General features: G+C 38.4%; 1 protein-coding gene across 1 annotated transcript; it reads right to left on the bottom strand.

The window, feature by feature from the left end:
• Positions 1-1,015: 1,015 nt before the first annotated feature.
• On the bottom strand, positions 1,016-24,171 carry KLHL20 (kelch like family member 20). The gene is made up of 11 exons (XM_014456024.2): positions 23,672-24,171; positions 20,868-20,900; positions 18,765-18,923; positions 17,518-17,612; positions 15,147-15,262; positions 12,199-12,382; positions 10,859-11,002; positions 8,304-8,437; positions 6,826-7,034; positions 5,012-5,118; positions 1,016-2,318 (listed from the first exon to the last, which is right to left on the bottom strand). Exons 1-11 carry the CDS (start codon positions 24,140-24,142, stop codon positions 2,234-2,236), a joined length of 1,737 nt encoding a protein of 578 aa, XP_014311510.1. The 5' UTR covers positions 24,143-24,171; the 3' UTR covers positions 1,016-2,233.
• Between the last annotated feature and the right edge of the window lie 6 nt (positions 24,172-24,177).

Genomic DNA, 24,177 nt, shown 5'->3' with positions numbered 1-24,177 from the left:
TGCTCACTGGAGCAGAAACTACGTGGGAACCAGGCCAGGGGTAAGCAAACCAGAACTGTAATTAATGAAATGCTGGAGGCTCAGTGTGGACAAATCTGCGAGTTACAACCCCCAACGGCCCAGTTATAGAGTTGAGGAACTCACTATGCAAGTAAGTTGTAATAAACCCGGCTCCAATGAACACTGGCCAGTAATGTAGTTCCTGGGTCTCTGTTCTTGAATCACAGCCATATGAATCGTTCCCATTGGGGAATTCCCTAGGTATAGAGAGTCTCACCTCTTGAATTTAGTTCTTATTCTCCTTTTTTTCCAATATAGGTAATACTAGAGCCTTGGAAAATAGGTGATTTTGCCTTGAAGACTGGCTGTTAACAATGCAGTACTGTAAGGATCTCATATTTTTTATACTTTTTCAATGTTATTAACCAGTTAAATAAGGTTTGTTAGTGTATTTAGTTTCAGGCCGTTTCAGGTTGGCCTGCAGGGGCAATGGGGCACAGAAAGAAATGGAGTGGGAGTTTGGGCAACTGATTTCTAAAGTTGGTTTTATCATTGCCTGCTTACTCTATGGAAGGGATTTCTGGGTTTTCACTCTTAAAGCAAAGAAACAAATGGGTCTGGAAATAGATGAATTGTTGAGTCCTTCTAGCTCCAAATTCTATGATTCTAAGTCCTATACTAGAAAACAAGTGTAGTGGTTAGGTAATATATTAAATATTTATAATTAAATTATATAAGAGTTAAACATATTAATATAAACATTGTTATATATATTAAACTTTTTAATATAAAGTCTTTATAAAATATAACATAATTCTAGTTAGCAATCCCTTTATTTCTTCAGATTTATTAACTTTATATAAAGGAAATATAAATGATATAGAAACAGAACATCTAAATAGTAAAGACACAAGGATTAAAAAACATTAACCAAACTTTTTTTATGGTAAGTACTCTTTATTTTAAAAAGTTATACATGCTAGAAAAAAGCATAAATGATACACGTAAACAATTGTTTACCAAATACTTTTCCTTGTAAAGGTGCAAATGATTTTTAAATGTAAACACAAAAGTTGCCAAATATTTTTTTGTGGGGAGAAGAGAAGGTTATTCCTTTTGTTGTGGATAAACTCTTAAAAGATTTTCCTGCAGAAGGTCTATGAACACAATGACAAAAAATTTCAACCACTGAAATTTTTAGCATTTTCTCAAAACTTTTTAACTTTTCTCCAAAAAGTGCAATGTGAGAGTAGTAGCAGTGACTTTATAGAATGAGGAGGATAATATATAGCTGTATAAAAGAACCAAGATAATAAAATGCCTCAGCTGGTTTTACACCCCTTCCCATGTACTATCACGTGAACTGAAGAATTCATTCCTTGGCAGCTGTGATTACAGGTAAGCCTCAGCTTCAGCAGCCTGAGCATCAAATGTAAGTTGCACAACAATTCACTGCTGGGGAGAGCACATTTCTCCCTGCTGGTCCTTGGTAGCAATATGCAAATCAAAAGGAAAGTTGCTTCAGTCGGTAGTGTTTTAGAGTAAAAACATGCGCATAATTCCATTGGGTGATTCTCTAGACAGTACATGAGAATTGCATACTGTTTTGTAGAGGCACACAGTAGGGCTCTAGATCTAGCAGAAACTATAAAATACTGCGGAGAAAAAACTTTAAATGTAGCAGAAAACAAGTTCATATGGAAGGAAACAAGATGCAAAGTTTCACTGATGAAAACTTTTAGAGTCCTGGTTTTATTGATTTAATACTTTTAAAAAAGATTTTCAAGTCTTCTTGTGCTTAGTGCAAGAATGATAGCTAACTTACACACTTTGCATTCTGATCTTTGTCACTGGTAGTCCTTGTAAGGAGTGGAATCGTGGATGGAGTGCCTAGAAATAACAGCTAGATCATATATAGCCCTTCTCCCCTCATTAACATTTTGAAACTTAGTATCTTAAAATTTCAGTGCTTGGAATTTTTTATTTTGGTTGGGAGGAAAGCTAAAAAAACAAAACCATGATAAATTAAAACCAAAAATAAATATTCTGCACAGAACTGAACATTATTGTGCAAAGATGGCATCCTATAGGTGAAGTACTTTGTGTTTGTGTTTCCATAGTTGAGGCACCGGCAAAGAATAAAATTTGTTCATGTTTTCCCGAGCTTAGAAAGCTACAAAGTCAAAGCGCTCCAGAATACAGCAGAGCATACACACAGCTGTCTTCTAGACGTTCACCATATGTGGGACTCACAATGCGTCATTTTAATAACTCCTACTCCACCCCCCAGCCGACGGTAATTCATCCCGCCATATAACCTGCAAAGAAAGAAAATCTGATTTCTAATTGGAAAAAAACACCATTGTCTCTGTTTTAGATCACAATATTTTTAGCTTTCAAACTTCGCTTCCAAAGATTAGGAGCTGGAATTGAGCACTGGCAAGTGGCAGAATTATTTTAGATGCTGACTGAAATGCTATCACTTATAGGGGACTGTTTTAAGAATAAAAGTAGATGGGACTTTTATATCTACTACTTTTGCATCGTGACTATATGACTTTACACCTAGACTGACTTCTTACACTTATACAGAACCATATATTCTACAATTCTGTTTCTAATTTTTGTCCTGGCTATATTATTTTCCCACCCATGTTTCCTTCCACCTAACCTTCATGAATTATTTGTTTTTACTGATTTTAGAGAGGGAGGAATATTGAGAGAAACATCATCAGTCAGCTGCCTCCTGCACACCCTCTACTGGGGATGGAGCCCGAAACCCAGGCATGTCCCCCTGACCAGAATAGAACCCGGGACCCTTCAGTCTGCAGGCCGACACTGAATCCACTGAGCCAAACCAGCTAGGGCCGTTTGTATGTACAAACCCTTCATGGAACAAAACTGGACGTAAGTAAATAAAGTTAGCATCTAGTTTGTGCCATGTAAACAAGATCATCTTCAAATTAAGGATTTCTATGGGAAAGAATATTAACTCCTCTGCCAGCCATGAGAAAACTGGTGTTAAGTTGGGGATCTATAACCACTATATTTAGATAGTTATCTTTCAACAGATAATTCTACTTATTGAGAAACAAGTCCTTACATTAAGATCATAGTGATTAAGAGGCAGAAGTAAATGTCTTACTCAAATTCCCACTAAAGTTAGAAAGCTGTATGTGGAAGGAAATATGCCCCAAGAGGGAGGCTCCTATTCATGAAAATCTGCCATTATATCTCCCTTACCTGTCCTAGGCTTTGCTAGATGTTACCTTTGCAGTGAGGACTTCCTGAGCCACCCTTTACAATGGACACTCCAGCCTCCTCCCCACAATGTCAGAGCATGTCCACCCCCTGCAGTGGCACTATGTCTCACTATCATGTCAGCTCCTGGAGGGCAGGGAGTTCTATTTTGTTCACTTCTGAATTCCCAGGGTCTACAACACTCAGTGCATCTTTACTTAATGAACAAAGTTGAAGCAAAAAGGGCTACAATGTCATTAGTCTGGCTTAGCCTTACAGAGCCAGGAAAGAGATGTAGAATCCAAAGAATGTCACCTAAATATCTGAAAACGGGCTTTTCTAGAGATGAAGACTAGACAAAGTCTTATAAACAGATGAAAAATCTGGGTGGGTAGCTACAGGCACAAAATTAGAAAATGTACACTTAGAACACAACAGGATGGGCTATGAGACTGCCCCTCTTGGAGTCGTGGCTATAAAACAGACCTCAGCTGACCTTTCACAGCCATGAGAAAACCTTTCAGGATGTCTGCTGCCTCAGATCTCATGTCGACTGATACCTATGGTTGATGTGCAACCTCAACCACTGAGATGCCTACCCTAGAATTTGTTTAGGCAAAGAAGCTCAAATTTATTGAAAAACAGACCTCAAATTGTGTGGAAGGTAAAACTTTCCTTAAAAGGCTGGTATGAAGTACGTCAAACTATCAGTATTGATATTTTTATGTTAAATGTGAGGATTAACTATATATTTGATACTTTAATATGCCAGTGTTTCTTAAACATAAGAACTTAAAGTATATCAGATTAATTTGTGAATCAAATGTAAACTATGTGATTAAAGATTTAAACCCATGATTTTAAGTTTAGAGGTTTAAGAGAATTTTGCTAAATTTGTAAGCGTTTTGAGTATTTAAAATAAATGCATGAGCCACCTGATTTATGTGAATTTATAAAAACCACTTAAGTACTTAGGAAGGATTTGTGAGACAATTAAAGATTTAAAAGCAAAGTAAAATTAAACCCTTAAATAAGATATAGCCTCCTCCTAAAAGTGACTTAAAATATTCTATTTTAAAGTCTAGTAAATTTTAAATAGATTTTAAAAGCTCAAGGAAAAAATACTGGTTTTAAATGAAATATTTTTTTAAAAGTAATTGCAGTTTGTTTTTACTGGATACCGAAAAACTGCACTGAGACAAAGATCAAGGTTCTAATTGGAACTCGGTCATTTACTTTCTCTGTGCCTCCTTTTCCTCTGCTAAACGATGGGCCTAGAGCAGTGATGGCGAACCTTTTGAGCTCGGCGTGTCAGCATTTTGAAAAACCGTAACTCTGGTGCCGTGTCACATATAGAAATTTTTTGATATTTGCAACCATAGTAAAACACTTATATTTTTGATATTTATTTTATATATTTAAATGCCATTTAACAAAGAAAAATAAATGAGTTCGAGTGTCACCTCTGACACGGGTGTCATAGGTTCGCCATCACTGGCCTAGAGAGACCCCCCCCCCCCCACCCCCGGTTTGTCTTCTCAAGTATAAATCTGGACAGTTACCAAGGAGAAGAGTTTTGTAAGATGCCAGCCACTTTAAAGCAATTAAGTGAAAATAAACCACCAAATATGGTAACTTCAGCCCTCTTCAAAATACTGCAAGAGGTAATTCAGTGCGCCGACCACCCTGATTTTGACAGTCATGGGCTATCTCAAGCCCATTATTTTCAAGGCAGCAGTGAGGTGATTCACAACATAGCTGAAAAAGTTACCTCCATGTATTGGCATCAGGATCAAAAACTTCAATGGTCTTCAAGTATGTTGTGCCATCAAAACCTCCTACAGCCATGAGTTGTCCATTCACCACCGCCAGGCCAACCTGTAGACCGAAACACAGTGTCTGCTAAAGAATCTGATCCCTGGGAAAATGCAGAATGGTTTCTAGATAAATCTCTTTAATAAAAGATAATTCTTTATGGCCTTACCTTCTGGTTTGCTTGATTTGTTTTGTTTGTTTGGTTTACTTATTATTTAATAGATTTTTGTCTGTGTTAGAGGAAAAAACAAAAATCTATTAAATTACGGGAACTAGAAAATTATATTCAATTAGGATATTTACAGAGTTCAAAACATATTAAATTTTAGAAAAAGCATTCCCTGGGAGTGAACCAGAACCTCCAAATTGCTCTATTTTTTTTGGTATTTACCTGTAAAGTTAACTTTAAACCAATGCTGCAGTGCTACTAGATTGATTCTAGTCCCAGAAAATGCCGTACACTTCACATCTCTGTGCTTTTGCACATATTCCCCGGCTGCTGTTTTCCTTCTCTCTTCTAGAACATCTGTTCTTTCATGAACTAGCCTACATGTGCCTTTCTCTGATGAGTCTTTTCACTGCCCCCCAAAGCAGTAAGCCTATTTGCCCATGCTCTCCTCTAATGCACAGGCCACTACTATACATTGGTCTTTTATCATTAGCTGCAAACATTTTCTTTCACTAACCTGGAAGCCCTCTGAGGGGAGCAATCATATCATACTCAATTTTGCTTTCCTAGCACACAGTAAATATTTGCTAGACAAGTGAAAATAAAATCAACAGAATGTAGCAGTGAAAACAGCAGGACTGTAACTAGACGCTGTTGAGTACCAGTAATAAAGAGCCACAGCTACATGAATGCTTTGACCTGCTGGGCCATGCAGTGGTGGTCCCCGATTTGTGCAAACCAGAACTGACTTTTATCCTCAGGTCATGGAGCCTTCAGCCACTGCTGGGTTCTCCCACCTGTTGTGCTACATGGATGGACTCCTGACAGGATTTGGTTTATGAGTTACATCTCACTCTTCATCCAGCCGATGTCCTGGATGGATGAAGTCTAGACCCACCCTGGAAGTCTCTGTAGTTCCTGGTCATCCATGGTCTAGAACAGCAGTTCTCAACCCGTGAGTCACGACCCCTTTGGCGGTCGAACGACCCTTTCACAGGGGTCGCCTAAGACCATCCTGCATATTAGATATTTACATTACGATTCATAACAGTAGCAACATTACAGTTATGAAGTAGCAACGAAAATAATTTTATGGTTGGGTCACAACATGAGGAACTGTATTTAAAGGGCCAGAAGGTTGAGAACCACTGGTCTAGAATATGACACAGGCCAGCCCAATCTGGCCTATACTGTAAATGCGACAGACCAAAACATTTGTGGAGACTGGTGGTGGGCCCAGACGTATTTCTGCCAGAACATTTATACTGGCATGCGAATTCCTTAGAAATATTAGGTAGAAATATTTAGCCCTAATAGATATAAGATGAATATGGGTGAAGTTAGATGGTGGTAGATAAGACAGGGAGATGCCTTTCAGATGCAACTTATACTAAATCATAAAAAATAAATCTCTAATGATATATTTAACTACTTGAGACAACAGCAATTAAAATAAAATTTTCCCTGGTATAGAAGTGCAGGGATTGTTTTGCCTGACCTGCACCTTCGCACTGTCCTGTGTTATGTGTTGCACGCCAAGAGTCCTGCACAGCCCTCTCCTGGTTCTGGATTTTCAAAGTTTTTAGTAGCTGGGCACTTACTCCGCTACGGCGGGATGTCATAGCCACCACCGGAGACCACTGGTTAGTTCTGGGGTTGTATCTCTCCGCACTGCTGAGCTCTGTGGTGTCGTCTCTGCCTCCCACAGCATAGATCATGTCCTGATACACTGCACAGCCCAGGTGTTTCCTGCGGGTCCCCATGGGGGCGATGGTGTGCCATCTGTTCTCCTGAGGACTGTAGCGCTCCACTGCAGGGAACAGAAAAGCCAGCGTTTCCTCTCCCCTCTAGTTTCCTGCACAGCCACTGAAACTGTGATCACACACAAACATTTTCAATAAGTAATCTGATTTTGCTTCTGTGAAGGACTTGTATGCCATTGGACATCAGCGCTACACTCTCATCAGGGGCTGGTGTCTTCCAGGTATGGTGTGGTGGAAAGGGCGGGCGTTGGAGTCAAGGTACCTAGTTCTAGTTCTGACTGTAGGACTCATTGGCTGGGTGACTCTTGGCCTCACTTATCTTTAAATGAGGGCATTAGAATACATGATCTGTAAGCACCATTTTGTACTAATAATTTATTGTCTTAATCAGACAACTCTACCTTGTACTCTCTTGCCTCTATTCCTACTGCATTCTAAGCCATTGAAAAGAAGATATTTGACAATGAATATATCTGAGTGCCACATATTTAGAAATAGAAAGGACTAACACAAGCCAGTTTATAGCTATAAGTTTTTACTCCTAGACTTTGATATAGAGCAGCGGTTCTCAACCTGTGGGTCGCGACCCCTTTGGGGGTTGAACGACCCTTTCACAGGTCGCCTAAGACCATCGGAAAACACATATATAATTACATACTGTTTTTGTGATTAATCACTATGCTTTAATTATGTTCAATTTGTAACAATGAAATTGGGGGTCACCACAACATGAACTGTATTAAAGGGTCGCAGCATTAGGAAGGTTGAGAACCACTGATATAGAGGGGGTTTTTTTTTGTCTTCTAAGGAGAGATGGTTGGGGGGAGGGAACTAGTCATATTAAGAAAACAGTTCTTTTATTCATCATAAATTCCCAGCAGCTTGTACAGCGGAGGGAGAAAGACATATTTTGAGAATATACACGAAGACTCTGGTTGCCCAGGGAGCTGAGGAGGAGCTAAGAGTTGCCCTCTCCTAGAGGGAAAATAATTTGTCCAATAAATTACAGGATATGCCTGACTTTTATACTTTTTAAAAAATATGTTTTGATTTTTTTTTTTAGAGAGAAAGGAGAGGGATAGAGAGATAGAAACATCAATGAGAAACATCGATTGGCTGCCTCCTTGCACACGCCGCCCCTCCTGGGGGCTGAGCCCACAACCCTGGCATGTGCCCTGACTCCTGGTTCATGGGTTGACACTCAACCACTGAGCCACACCAGCCAGGCACCCGACATTTATACTTTTTGTAGGGAGACTCTCCAAAGGAAAACGTGTTGCTTTGGGAGAAGCAGACTGACTCTGGAAGGGACCAACCTGTGTTGAGGGGGGATGTCCCGTCAGAGCCACCCACGGCATATAAGAAGCCTCCTAGCACAGCCACAGCCACGCCTAGCCTTCGGGTGCTCATGGAAGCCACTCGGGTCCATTTGTTCTCTTTTGGATCATACCTGCAGTGAGAGAAACCACAGTCTACATGCAGGTTTCCAGTAAGTGATACCTTTTTCATAAGGTGTGAAATGACCGAAAGATGCTGGAGGCATGGACATGCGATGGTCAAATGCACAGTGCGAATCTAACACACTTCACTAGTTTTACGGGGAAAAGCTCTTAGACCAGCCGTGGGCAAACTACGGCCCGCGGGCCGGATCCGGCCCGTTTGAAATGAATAAAACTAAAAAAAAAAAAAAGACCGTACCCTTTTATGTAATGATGTTTACTTTGAATTTATATTAGTTCACACAAACACTCCATCCATGCTTTTGTTCCGGCCCCCCGGTCCAGTTTAAGAACCCATTGTGGCCCTCGAGTCAAAAAGTTTGCCCACCCCTGTCTTAGACCCAGTGCCTGTGTCAGTTATGAGCTATTTTGTACTCTGACTTCTGATGCCACGGCTAGTGCTCTGAAAAAGACACTGTTCTTTGCCACGCTGACTATCAGATTCTGCCAAAAGGAAGGACTAGACACTGGACATCGAGGTAGAGGCCAACGGTTCTATTAACCATCCTGTTTTGTGGGGGGCACAAAACAGCCCCCCACAACAAAGAAGTATCTGGCCCAAAATGTCAGTCATGCTTGATGCTGAGAAACCCCCTTCTAAGTCCTTCAGATCTAGCTGCAGGTCCCTTGCATTTGTTCTGTAATGGGAAAAAGCAAAACCCTTCTTAGCTCCACCTGTTCATACATTTCCCCCTCATGCTTTCTAGTAAACACGCATTGGCTATTGGCTGTTCTTAGCGCTATCAGACTTCAACAACTGCTTTTCTGTTTTCTCCTGCACAGACAATGATATCATGCAGGTCTTGTGCCTACTGGTAGTTTGCTTTGCTTATTTGTGTTTTGGAAATCATGGGGATACCCTTCCCCCTAGTTTATTTTAAATGTCCACAGGGTTTTGTTTTTTTAATTGTGGTAAAATATACATAAAATTTACCACTGTAACCATTTTTAAGTGTTGAAAACATTCACATTATCATGCAACCAAGCTCCATACTTTTCCATAGTTTTTTAGCTTTGCTATCGGTTGCTGTGTTTATTTTTATGTGGGAATTTGGAGATTAAAAAATTATGCTATTACTACAGTTATCTTCCCAGAATCCTCTTGCATAGAATTTTTAAAAGTGAGGAAATAAGTTTATTGACAGATAGCATAGCTTTTAAGAGTTACCTACAATTTTAAGACACAGTTAAACTCTTCAACTTAAGCATGGTAACCCAACTCAAATGCCATTTCAAAAAATTCTGGAGTCATGAGCATTTCTTTTTAAGAAGTAAGGATGAAATATGGCTATGTTCTTACCAGTAGTCATAGCACATGAGACTCCAAATCTAATCTCTAAGACAGAGCGAGAAAAAACTGATGGGGCAGGGTATTAAAAACAGAATCTATTTCACCAAAATTAACAGATTTGTAAAGTGTAAAGTAAACCTTGGCATCTGCCCAGATTTCCCTTAGAAACACAAGAATTAACGAGACTCCACATACAAAATATTTGGAGTCCTTATAAGATGTGCTAGACAAAGAATGATTGCTTTAATTATTTTTCTGAAAGAAGTCTGGGCAGTCTTACATTCGGTATACTCCAAGAACTGTGGAAAAAGACAGCAGATTTCAGAAGTGGTATGCTTGATATCCTATATAGAAGGCAATTTTAAAATGATCCCAACACTTTAATGTTAGGCTCATCAGTGGAGCACATAGTTTAAAAAACCAAGTTAATACCTGTCATCTTCCTAGACTTGAAGATCAACTGAAAATGTTCTCCTTAAAGTCCATGGGAAAAGTACCAAATAGTGGATCCCCTAGTGATCTAAATTGCTTCTTTTAAAGAGCCCTCTATATACCTTTTATTTTTTAAAATGTATCTGTATTGATGAAAGTATTACAGATATCCCCTTTCTTCCCCCACATTGACCCCCTCCACTCCACCCCCTCCAGGCCTTCACTGCACTATTGACTGTGTCCATGAATTACGCATATCCTATGTAATAAAAGCCTAATATGCTAAGTGTCCGATCTCTCAACTGTTCGACTAGTCACTATGACCTGCACTGACCACTCTGACTGGTAGGATAGCTTGCTGCTGGGATCCAGCCAATTGGTACTGGGTGAGATGGGTCGGATATGCCCTGGAGCCCTCCCTCGGTCCCTCCCCGGCCCGATCCGTGTACCGGTGGGGTCCCTCAGCCTGGCCTGCACCCTCTTATAACCCGGGACCCCTTGGGGAATGTCGGAGAGCCGGTTTCAGCCCGATCCCTGCAGGCCAGGCCAAGGGACCCTCATGCACCCACCGAGCCTCTAGTATGCAAAGTTCTTGGTTAATCTCTTCCCACCCTCCATATGCCTTTTATAACTTGAAAAAAAAAATCACCTCTCAACAATGTTGAGGCAAGACACACCGTCCTGGCCACCGACAGCATAAAGAAATCCTCCAAGCACTGCCACACCAACACTTGTCCTGCAGGTGCTTGTAGGAGCCACGTCACTGCTCCACTGGTTTGTTTTGGGGTCATACCTGCCGAGAACATCAAGAGCAGAGTTTGTCTTACACAAAGAAAGTATGGCTATGCTTACATATTCACCAACAAATAATATATATGTTCTTTCCCCTAAATATGACTAATAACTAAAGCATATAAAAGAATAATTTATGTTGTTTTTTTATATTAATTTTGAGAGAGGAAGGGAAAGAGAGAAACATGGATGTGAGAAACATCGACTGGCTGCCTTCTGTACCCCACCCCTACCAGGGATCGAACCCTCAACTCCAGTATCTGTGCTAACGCGAAATTGAACCTGCCACCTTCTGATGTACTGGACAATGCTTCAACCAACTATACTACAACAGCCAGGGCTACGTTTTTATTTTTTTTTAAATTCATTTTCACTTAAAAAAATTCATTTTTACTAAAGAAGTTACATATGAATATAATTTTTTTTTTCAGGATGTTATATATAGAGAGCTAAAGTTCCCTTTGAATTACATTTGGTTTCTGGTCTCTTCCCATTTTGGTGTATATCCTACAAGACTTGTCAATAAAATACTTTAAAATAGGTATAGCCCTGACCGGTTTGGCTCAGTAGATAGAGCATCAGGCCGAGGACTGAAAGGTCCCAGGTTCAATTCCGATCAAGGGCATGTACCTTGGTTGTAGGCTTGATCCCCAGTAGGGGGCGTGCAGGAGGCAGCTGATCGATGTTTCTCATCGATATTTCTAACTCTTTATCCCTCTTCTCCCTTCCTCTCTGTAAAAAATCAATAAAAAAAAATATTTTTAAATGTCTTATTCTATGAGTGGGTGTCTCTCTTTTTTTAAAAAAAGGTATATATCCACATATATATTCTTTATATGCAAGCATGTTTTTGTTGCATAAATAATACTATTCAGTAGGCACTCTTTCCAAAGAAAGAAGAGCATGCATACCCATTGAGGAAGAGGTAGGAAAGAGGATCGCATGTCTAAGGACCAGCAAATAATTTAGTGGGTCTGCAGCAGCACGTTTAGGGAACACTGGTGTGCCAGGGAAGATAGACTTGGGAAAACAGGTGGAGGTAAGATCATAAAGGACTTGCATGCTAAGTGGTCTAGGCTGCCAACCGGTGCCACAGATGCAGTACTAAAGCAGCAAGTCCTACCTGTTTCCTAATGAACATCCCAAATGAAACTATATGAATTGTTCAGAAGAAAATTTCACATTGACCTTACTTACCTTTCAACACTATTGAGATAAGAGGATCCATCATGGCCTCCTACTGCATATAACAGGTCATCAAGAACACTGACCCCAACGCCACATCGCCTTTTGCTCATTGAAGCTACCATTCGCCACTCATTGGTCTGGGGGTCATATCGTTCTACACTGGAAATGGCATCTCCACTGCACCAACCACCAACTGGGGAAGTAACGCAAATGGTCAGAATGCCTGTCCCAAAGCACAGGCTGTACCACTTCCTGCCAACCTGTAAACTGTGACCAGTCTTGGACTTAACATGTTGACTTTTACTTCGTCCACTAGGATTGCTAAAATCTTTCATTTCTAAGTAAGTTAGTATATGGTCCATTTTACAGAGACAGGCAAGGGTACCAATTCAAATGGGACTGGGAGGTACTGTGACAAAACAGAAGACTGAATTTAGCTAGAAAGCCTGACTGTTGCCTTTACTGAGCTCTGTGATCCTTGAAAAATCCTGTAAACTACCTAGTTGTAAAATAAGAAATAAAAACTTTAAAGTGAAACAAAATACATGAAACTGCTTTCTAAAGCACAACACACTACATAAATGTAATTAAGAGCCAAAAGAAGAACCATAATTCAGAAGCCTGTTCTTTTTGGTTTTACTCTGTCAGGGGAGAGGGATTTTGGCTCTTCTCATGATTTCTTACTAGGTCCTCTTGTAACTAAAAATAATGCAAAAATTCTTATGATTTATTTACAAAATATTTTGCTTTTTAATCTCTAATCTGTACTGAATTCTGTATTATTCAACATAATATTTTTTAAAATTGATTTTAGAGAGGGAGAGAGAGAGAGAGAGAGAGAGAGAGAGAGAGAGAGAGAGAGAGAGAGAAAGAGGAAGAAACATCAATCAGTTGCCTCTGGCACACACCCCTACAGGGACCAAACCCACAACCTGGGTATGTGCCCGCTGGGAACCAAACTGGTGACCTTTCAGTCCAAGGAATGACGCTCAACTAACTGAGCCACACTAGCCAGCACCTAACATAACATTTTAGATAAAAAAATGTTTTAAAGAAGTTACATTTTTCATAAGCTCATAACAAGTTCAAACTGAGTTCCATAAAGCATCTGAGTGCTCCCTGAAAGCATGGTTATTTGGAATACATTTGTTATTCTTTCAAACCATCTCTATTTCAATCCAAATAAGAGCTATATTCTAGAGCTTAAAAAGTGAAGTCTAAGGATACCTTTACCTCAAAACATTTGAAAACTACTGTTTTCTAAGGGGTTTCAATAACTTCCAGAGCTAGACTGAAATAGGAATGTTTCTAACCTTCTAGCTGGATTTGAAAATTCATTTATTTATTTCAAATCTCAATGTGCACACATTTTATTTTATTATGGTTTCATGTAAGTCAGGGTATTAAACTAATACTATGTATCCCTTTCCAGCAATATTTTCCTTAGTACACTGGTTTTCTAAAGGCCTGTGTTTTTCTTTAGTATCGAAGAACAGTTGATGAAGTAATATTAATTTGATTTGGAACCATGTAATCTAATAAAAAGCTGTTTTTTATGACTTCCATTATAAAATTGTGTCTGAGGTTTAATGAGCAGGCTATTTGATTTGCCTCAAATGCTCACAACCCTCACAGTAGGAGCCAGATTTTATTCTGGAATTTAAGATGTTTTCTCTGATATTGAAACTCCTGGCATACATCCTAGAACAGAATTCAAATTAGGATACACAAAACTTAGTGTCATTTAGTATTAGTTAAATATACTGATTTAAATGAAACCTGATTTTCCATTAATCATGATGGGTGGGTGATAATTTCTCCCTAGTCTTCCTCAGGATCAACAGATTCAGGGGCAGACAATAGGAGCAAAATGATACAGCATAAGGTTGTCTTGGGCTGCATCTAGCCAGTAAAGCTAGGGAGGCGTACAAATAACTGTTTGATGTAAGATAATGTTTTTTTGACAGTTTCAAGTAATTATGAGACAACTTGCACATTATATAAATTAATGCACATGACTCATTTGAACAAAACATCTACTGCAATGTGGCTTTATTTATAAATAGATTTTAGGTAGTTTTCCCAATTTGCTCTTTTATATATTCTTAAACTTAAAAAAAACCCTCAGAATTTATTTATTTATTTATTTATTTATTTTTGGACTCAAATACAAAGTTCCATTTATTTTCAGTAATGAAAGCAACACAACAAAGAGGAATTAATCCACTATTTTTAAAATCTAACACAGCCTTACCACGAAACTAGCCTTAATAAATAAAAACACATTACTAGTTACCAAGTTAGACTATTCTTGAGACTCTCTAAGGCAGTGGTTCTCAACCTTGGCTGCACATTAGAATCATCTGGGAATCTTTAAAATCCTGATTTCTGGGCCTCATCCTCTGGAAATTTTGTTTTATTTTTAAGATAAATAAACTCAGAGGAGCTTAGCAAAGCCATATATAGGAAGTGACTTACGGGTCATACCTGAGGACTAGTCCAGCAGGAAAAAATTACTCTGTAACATAAAATAACTAGAGAAATTAAAATATAGTATAATTTAGGAAACACTTTTAGAGTTGAGAGAGGACAGAGTAACAGACGGATATTCTGTTTCTTGTTACTAATGTTGTGGCCCCACCCCATAACAAAGAAACAGAATTTCCGGAGGATGAAGCCCAGAAATCAGGATTTTAAAAAGATTCCCAGGTGATTCTAATGTGCAGTCAAGGTTGAGAACCACTGCGCTAAGGTTTTGCCTGTGCAATGCGGTTTTAGGTTTATACAAACAGAGCACTGTTTTAGAGAATGCCAGTGTTGGATCAGGAGGTAAGACTCAAGTTACATGACAGCATATGTGTTTCTTATGACAGTGGATATCACAACTATCCAAAGGACTACTCACTTGACAGTTTCTCTAAAATGTTCAGTTTAGTCACCATAATTAAGATCCAAACCTGCAAAAAGTACTTCTCCACAGCGGATAGGCTTCCGTGGTCTTGTCCTTGGTCCTTGCATTAGTGGTCGTTCTTGGGGCAATAGAAGATAGTTTTTAGCCTCATCTACCAAGTCTCTGTGGAGAAAATTCTGCCTTTATTTCAAGTGTCTAAATAGCATTGTTAGTCAAATCCCAGCATAGTTTAGGAATAGGTAAGTTGGCAAAGAGATCAAGCATAAATCAAACCAAACCCTGAACGCCAGCCCACATTAACAAGGGTCACAAACGTGAGAGCAATGATGCCAGTCACACTCGGAGTCATGGACTGATTAGTATTTCCATTTTGACTTCATATCTCAGTGCAAATGTACCTCAACATGCTTGGGGCCAATAATAACTTATGGAAAATACCAGTGTTGGACTGGTCTTTTACAACTAGATTACCAGCCTAGTTATTGCTTTCTCAAAATTTTATTAGATTCTGCAGGATACTGGCAAAGTAGCACATCAGCCGTAGCACAAAATGTTTGCTAAATTAATTAAGGTAATAAAACTAGGTCAAAAATTAGATTGTTGCTAAAAAGAAGCATGGTGCCATCATTTAATATTGATTTGCTATCTGGTACTGTCTGAATGGTTTACTCTCAACAACTCTACTGAGGATGAAGAAATGTTTTTTTCTGTCTATTAAGTTATTTTATGAGAAGAACCTAGTAATTGTACCTAAAAAATATCCTAATGCACACTACTTCTGTATGTACTTATTTCACTTGAGTCCTTTGCGTGACGCAGTGCCTGACTAGTGCATATCCATCTGTTACTCTGTCCTCTCTCAACTCTAAAATGTTTCCTAAATTATACTATATTTTAATTTCTCTAGTTATTTTATGTTACAGAGTAATTTTTTCCTGCTAGACTAGTCCTCAGGTATGATCCAATAATGCACTTCCTATATATGGCTTTGCTAAGCTCCTCCGAGTTTATTTTAAAAATAAAACAAACAAAAACCAAAAAAATCTCCCCTGATGATGAAGAGCCTTTTCTAGCTTCCTCGGCCTTAAAAACAGAGACAGTGATCTCCTAATAGCTGGTTTTAAATTAGGTTTTCAGGGCTTCCTAGAAAGAGTACCATAGAGCTGATACTCAGCAAGCCAACCCACAATTAATAATAACAGCATTTACAGCCGTGTGCTGCTGTACGGCACACCAGCTCACTAATCCCCACCACAGTCTATGAAATTGGTACTATTACTATCCTAACTTTATAGATGAAGAAACCGTAGCAGAAAGAGGTTAAAGTGACTTGCCTAAGGTCACAGAGCTGGTAAATGCTGAGGTCAAGATATCAGGAAGGGGTTTCTTTGACAAATGACTTCACCTTTACTTTCTGCATCAGAATCAGTACAATCTGACTTCTGTTTTATGCACAAGGGGCACCTTTGTATTGTTTCTTCAGATTTCAGCATCCATAATTCCTATGGTTTTCCTGCAGGTACTGTAAATATCTGGGGGGAAAACTGCCATTTGTCTGTTTTTTAAATTTAAAAGATAAAAATCTAAAGCCCCTCTAACATCTGTTAAAGGGACAGACTTTAGATTACAGAAGAAATGCAAATTCATCTACATGTCCTTCCCCTGTTACAGGGATTCCTGATTTTAGTTAAGTTCTGATAATCCACTACCACTGGACCAGTCAGGGGCTTCTTGATTTTAGAACATGTTTCTTTAGTGTAAGTTAAGGAGTTCTGAGTACTAACTTGCTCTTTTATGAAAATGATTAAAATGAGAAAATGATTAAAAACACCACATGGCTTCAGATTTGAACCTAAATCGTAAAATCTGTCAAACTGGGAAAATTTATTACATTTCATATACATTATAGAGATAGCCCAATAAAGGAGGTGTTTTGTTTGCTTTGTAAAAGCATTTATAAAGCTACTTCCTAAGTGTGGTAGAACTTTTAACTTTGTCCACAGTCTCAGAAAACAAGGCCAGTCCTATTCCCTAATTGGGCATATATGATGGAATGAAAATGTGCTCCGGACACACTTTTTGACAAAACCAATAGCATTATTTATCTCAAGAAGAAATATATTAGCAGAGACTTACCTCTTCTAATTCAAGCTTGCATTAAAATCTTAGAAATCTACATCTTTATTGGCACTTCTACACCAAAAAAACACAATACATTAAAAAACTAATGGGACGAAATACTGGAAGTTCAGTCCTCTCTTCATCTCCTCCTCTTGACCCGAGCCAAGAATAAAAATCTGTTAAATACTCTGCTTTCAGCACTAGGAAACACACTAGTTAGGCAGCAATAGAAATATGGAAATTAGGAGAAAACAGGAACTCTTGGTTGTTGATTTTCCCAACAGAGCCATTCATACCTGCATTCTTCATCACTCTTGATGAGGGGATCAGAGCCCACGGTGCCCACCAGGAACTTGGGACTGAGCAAAGGCAGACGGACATGCTGGAGCACCTATGAGAAAATGAACATGCTTACAGGCTCGAGTGCCCATCTGCCAGGTTTTTAAGAGAATCGGTGCTCCCCTATTGTATTTCAATTGTTTGGGGATCTAATTGAATCAACTTACCAATTGATCTAATTAACATATAATGAAGAGGAAGGGAAGGCATAAATACTAAAACTAAATTCAATTTATTCTAACCACCAACTCAGTAATTAAAATAATCAGAAAACAAAGCACATTAATATCACTTTAGATCAGTGGTTCTCAACCTGTGGGTCGCGACCCCTTTGGGGGTCAAACGGCCCTTTCACACAGGGGTCGCCTAAGACCATCGGAAAACACATGTATAATTACATATTGTTTTTGTGATTAATCACTATGCTTTAATTATGTTCAATTTGTAACAATGAAATTGGGGGTCACCACAACATGAGCAACTGTATTAAAGGGTCGCGGCATTAGGAAGGTTGAGAACCACTGCTTTAGATGTTACTCGAAGCTTTCAGTAATATATTTATAAGCTCTTCTACAATTAGCTTATTTAACTGGATTCTAATTAAAAATCTAGAAGAATATCCTATTAAACTGCTAAAGCCTACAGTCATAATAACAAGAACATCAAACATTTCATTTAGTGACCACTTATGCCTCATATTGTCTCTTTATTCTTCAAAATGGCATAGGATTTCCAAGCCATAGGGAAAGGAAGCAGGACAGTCGCCTTCCTTGCTCTCTTCTGTTCATTTTGTACCATTTAGGACCTGTGGGTCGCGACCCCTGAAAATACATCCTGCATATCAGATATTTACATTACGATTCATAACAGTAGCAAAATTACAGTTATGAAGTAGCAACGAAAATAATTTTATGGTTGGGGGTCACCACAACATGAGGAACTGTATTAAAGGGTCGCAGCATTAGGAAGGTTGAGAACCACTGATTTAGATTCTGACCAGCTTTATAGCCCAAACCTAGAGTTGATGCAAAATAGAGAGGAAGGAGCAAAAAGTTTATGATAAACACATATCCCCTTAATTATTTGGAAACAGATGGTCTTTCTTACAGTCTAATATAAGGGACAGGAGTGATGCCTGCTCCTTTTTTTGCAAGTCAAATACATATTATGAAAGCAGTTACTTAGAGAAGCATTTCCATTATACCTGGGGTAACTGAGGACGTCTTTCTTGGATACTGTATTTGACCCAGGCCATCACTGCATTGAACACCTGTTCTTCACTGCGAACGTTTAGCTCATCACTAGATATTATATCAATGAGCTGATTGGCTGGAAGCAACATGAACTCTTCACTTTCCATCACCTGTTCAAAGTGAGGTAAGAATAAAAGAAAAAAACCTGTGATCATACTTAATTTATTGTCTCAATATTTTTCTTAAGGGTTATGAAGCAAAGTTCTATTCCACAATAGAGCTGAAGTTCAAAACAGTGGAGCAGAAAAGTTTAAAAGAAACAGATGGGCAGAGCTATGTTTAGGACAATGAAGCTATCATGTACAATACTACAATGGTGGATACAACATTACACATTGGTCAAAACGCACAAAATGTACAACACCAAGAGTGAACCCTAATGTAAACTATGGACTTGGGGTGATAATAACATGTCAATGTAGGTTCATCAATTGTATACCCCTCTGATGTTGATAGCGGGGGAGGTTGTGTGGGAACGTATGTGTGTGTGTGTGTGTAGAACTCTACTTTCTGCTCAATTTTGCTGGAACCTAAAACTACTCTAAAAAAATGTTTATTAATTTAAAAAAGGAAATGAGAGTACAGGGGACACAAAACTTGGGGAAAATAATAATTTATGATTCAAATAATTTAAGACAAATGACATCATTTTCCTAAAAAGAAGTATCAAAATAAAAGTTTACATTCAAAGTAAACTAAACTATACCAAATTATAACTCCAGAAATATAAGAGGCATAAAAAAATTCAAGAATAGCTTCCAGAGGAAGATTAGTACTGACAGAGCAGTGTCTAGGGTAGAAACACGAAGGAGCCAGTATAAAAAATAAGGGTGTCAGCAATTTTATAAGCAAGAATGGATATAATGAGGAGAATCAGACCCAGGAAAACCTCTGAAGACTAACGCACTCTTATATTTATCTATACCAGTATATCTATCTCACTGATATGTGTGTGCATACATTACATATATTGCCACACACACCAATAACTAATCTTTATCCAGGGCTAGGGAACTAACTGTCAGAATGGAGAGGAAATGACAAGGATATCACCTTGTCATGCATGCCATCCATAAATCCCAAAAGCTTATAGATCTTGCCATGACTATGCAGAGTACAAGGGCCAGGGTACAATGCAGGAGGGAATGGTAACCGCTACACTCCATGTGGTTTGTTCTCTCAACAGTACACGTGCTATGTGTGATGCCCATGTGTGCAGGAAGGATCTAGTGAAGAGGTCAATTCCTACTGCGTGACCTCTGATGCAGGTGATATATTTATTCTCTTGGGACAAGGTTATTTTCATGCTCATCAAAAAGTCAGAATATTTCCCAGAATATGAGATAAGCCATTGCTATTGAATATTGGATTAAGAATGTTTTTCCCAAGTACATTAGAAAAAAATGCGCATCTCAAAATAAAAGTTTCAGACCATAAAGTCAGCTATACTTATAGTAGAAAAGACTAATGAACATTTCATTTGTATGGCAAAAAGTTTCAAATCATCTGAGTGGGAGACCTTCTGCGGTTCAGGAAATTAAATAGGTAACGTTTACATTTTAGCTAGGTTGATTAGCCAGGCAGCTTAGAATGACTGCATTGTACTCTCTGTGGCAGGACTGTTAGATATAGCAAATAAAAATAGAGGACATACTTACACTAAAAGTTATTTGTTTATCTGAAATTTAAATTTAACTGGACACCCTGTATTTTATCTGGCAACCCTATGTTGGAGGCTAGAAAGGCCAGAGCCAAATTTGGGGCTTTGCTTCAAATTAAATGTGCTGGCCTTCACAGTGTGCAAAACTTAAGCCATGGCTGTATCCTACTTTCCTCTTTTCTTTTCACTCCGATTTCTTTACTTAAGTACAAGTAAGGTATCATATATCTTTGTGGAGTGCCTTAACATTCTTTGTGGATCTTGTCAGAGCGTAAACATTTTTCCCAACCTAGTATTATAAACCAAATGTTATGTGTCAATGATCACCAAGTTTAAAGTTTATAAGTGAACCACCATGATATTAAATAATGATATTAAAAATGATATCACTTACTGGAAACATCAGATGGCAAGAAGACATGAAAATCTGTGTGAGAAAATATTTGTTTGGCACTAAGGACAAAGAGTAAGAATAATACTTTTGATAAACAAAGTATGGTTAAAATGTCACTTCTCCTTTTTCACCAATAAGAAAAAGATACTGTCTACCATTAGGGCAAATCTAGCACTGACATCTATCCTGGAACCAAACAATCAGGTTAAGAAAATAATGCCTTGCCTGGCCCGTGTGGCTCATTGGCTGAGCATCAACCTATGAGCCAGGTCGTCAGGGTTTGATTCCTGGTCAGAGCACATGCCAGGGTTGAGAGCTTGATCGCCAGTAGGGGGTGTGCAGGAGGCACCCAATCAATGGTTCCTTCTCATCATTGATGACTATCTCTCTCCTTCTTCCTTCCTCTCTCTGAAATCAATAATATATATATAATACCTTAAATATCTGCTTTCTCAAACAAAAGTTTACAGGAGATCTGCATTTTAAGTCCCACACTATTATGGGAACTTTTTTCATTGATATAGGTTTTATCTGGTTTTCTGTTTCTTCTTGAGTCAGTTTTTGTAAATATATATATATTATCTCCTTCATGAAACAATCCCACACTCCTAGCTTTCCTCTTCTATTTATTCTCAGTTTCCTCTGCCAGCTGCTCTTCAGCTAACCCATCCTTTAGTATGGGAAAAATTTTAGGACTTTTTTCTTCTTTCCCCGAATTAGGTGACTTCATTTGCATTGATTCTTTTTATCTTGTTTACAGTGCTTTTGTTATTTAAAAGTTTAAAAGTTTTATGTAATCAAATTTATAAATTTTTTCTTTTATGGCTTCTCGATTATACCTGGCCTAAAAAGAAGTAAGCCATAGTTTAATTACTATGACTTAATTCCTATGTTGATGACTCCTAAATTTCAATCGCATCCTAATCTTTTTATTTTTTTATTTTTATTGATTTCAGAGAGGAAGGAAGAGATAGAAACATCAATGATGAGAGAGAATCATTGATTGGCTGCCTCCTGCACGCCCCCCACTGGGGAATCAAGCTCACAACCTGGGCATGTGCCCTTGACTGAAACTGAACCTGGGACCTTTCGGTCCGCAGGCCGATGCTCTACCCACTGAACCAAACCAGCTAGGGCCTAATCTCTTTTCTAAGATACAGACTCATATAAACAGAGGCCTACTCAATATCTCTATTTAGATGTGTCACAAGTGTCTCAAACGGAATATACCTAAATCGGAACCCATGATCTTACTTCCTCAAACATTTCCCCTCTCCAGTACATTTGTAGTACAAATTTCTAGAAATGGGATTGCTGAGTGTGTGCAATAAGTGTGTAATTTTGATAGGTACTGCCAAATTTCTTTTCAAAGGAGTTGTATCAATTTATACTCACACTAGCAATGTCGCTATTTCCCCCATGGCCTTATCAATAGAGTTTGCAATCCAACTTCTGAATATTTGTAATCTGGTAGATAAAAAATAGTACTTTGTATAGTTTTAATTCATGTTTCAGTTATTATGAACAAGCTTGAGCAGATTTTCATATGTTTAAGGGCAATCTGAATTTATTATTTTATTGCTCATTTTATTGGTCTTGGTTAGTGACCAATAGGAGCTTTTGATATATTAAGATTATTGCCTGTGATATGATTTGCACATATTTGCCCCCAGTTTGTCTTTGACTTATTTTGTTTTACCATGAAGACATTTTTTCATTTTATACAGTCAAATCTATCAATATTTTTTTCTATGCCTTCTGGGTTAGTCAATTAAGCCTTCTTTGCTTCAAAATTAGAAAGGAATTGATCTGTGTCATCTAATATTTTCATGGTTTCATTTGTATTTTTAAGTCTTTGAGCCACTGGAGGTTATCCTGGTGAACAGAAGAGTAATATTGAAGTGCAAAATGAACCATGTCTTTCCTTTGCTCAAAACACTTTAATGGTTAAATTTCAATTTCTTAACATGGTCTATTAACTCCAGTGCAATTTGGCTCTGTTCTTTCTGTAAAATCATTATGTAACACCCTCTCTTTTACTCTCTGGGTCTCACTAGATTTCTTTCCGTTCTTCAAACTAGTTATGCTTCTTCATGTCTCAGGATTTTGCATGAGCTGTTCTAGAACCAAAGTTAAATCTCTGTAACACACTGTTAAATCATCCAGGGTTTCTTCTTTGTAGCACCGACTGCTGTAATTAGTTGTGTAATTGTACATTCACTGGCTATCTTTCCTGCTGGATTATAAACACACAAAACAGACTCCAGGGGTCCGTTTACTACTGCAGCCTTTGTGCCTAAGCCCAGTGGCTGAAACATAGTAGCTTTACAAATATTGAATGAATGAATGAAAAATAACAGGCTTAATGAAAAATTCTTTTGATAATATCTAACCTCAATTTTTTTCTGATTACTCACCAAATAACCTCTGACCTATAATTTATTCTGCTGAATAATCCATATAATCGGGAAGGACATGCTTCAGGTAAATGACTAATGCCAGGTATCCTAGCAGACACACATCTCCTTATGAATTAATAAACTGTATTCTAACTTTTAAATTAGCCTTTTATGAATATGACATGACTAGGCACAATCAAGTCCTAAACTTTAACTATTATTGATAAACACAAACTTGGACTCTAAAATAAACACCAAGCTTAGAATTTATAACTTATTTAATATTATGATTTAGAATTGACAGTAAATAGCCAAGCTGCTATGTGTCAGTTAGCAGAGTGTGAGCCTATACACTCTCCTGACAAAGACATTATGAATACATTCAAACCACTAAGTACAACTCACCTCTTGAAAGTTATGTTGAGTGAACTTGTCTGCTATCCTTAGCAACTCACGACATGAATGTGTGTCAGCAAAAGCCCGAATACCAAGGCAGTTAGAGGGATCTAATTGTCTCTTTAAGAATTCGCAGCAGGCTTCCTGTATTTCTGCCAGCTGGAGGAGACAAGCAGCTGGCAGTAGGGTCTGAACATTGCCCTCTTCCACAGTGATCTGGGAGGTATATGCAAAGTCAATCAGCAGTTCCATAGCCCTCTCATCTATGTCTCGGATCACTACTTCTGTCTGCCGGCTCTCTGCCAATTCTCCTGTAAACATAGCGCGGAAGTAGGGACTACAGGCTGACAAAATGACTCGGTGGGCATATATCTTCTTAGCGCCCACAACTAACACCACATTGCAGAGCTCCCGGTGCTTTCTCAGGAGGTTAATCACTTCCAAGGTTTGTCGAGGGTGCTTGTCTGAGATATAGGGCATGCGGGCAGGTTGGGGAACCCCTTCTGGCAGTTTGT

This window comes from Myotis lucifugus, unplaced genomic scaffold (genome assembly GCF_000147115.1).
Source record: "Myotis lucifugus unplaced genomic scaffold, Myoluc2.0 scaffold_54, whole genome shotgun sequence".
NCBI lineage: Eukaryota > Metazoa > Chordata > Mammalia > Chiroptera > Vespertilionidae > Myotis > Myotis lucifugus.
Note: the sequence above shows the minus strand (reverse complement) of the source record. Positions and strands in the feature narration are given on the sequence as shown.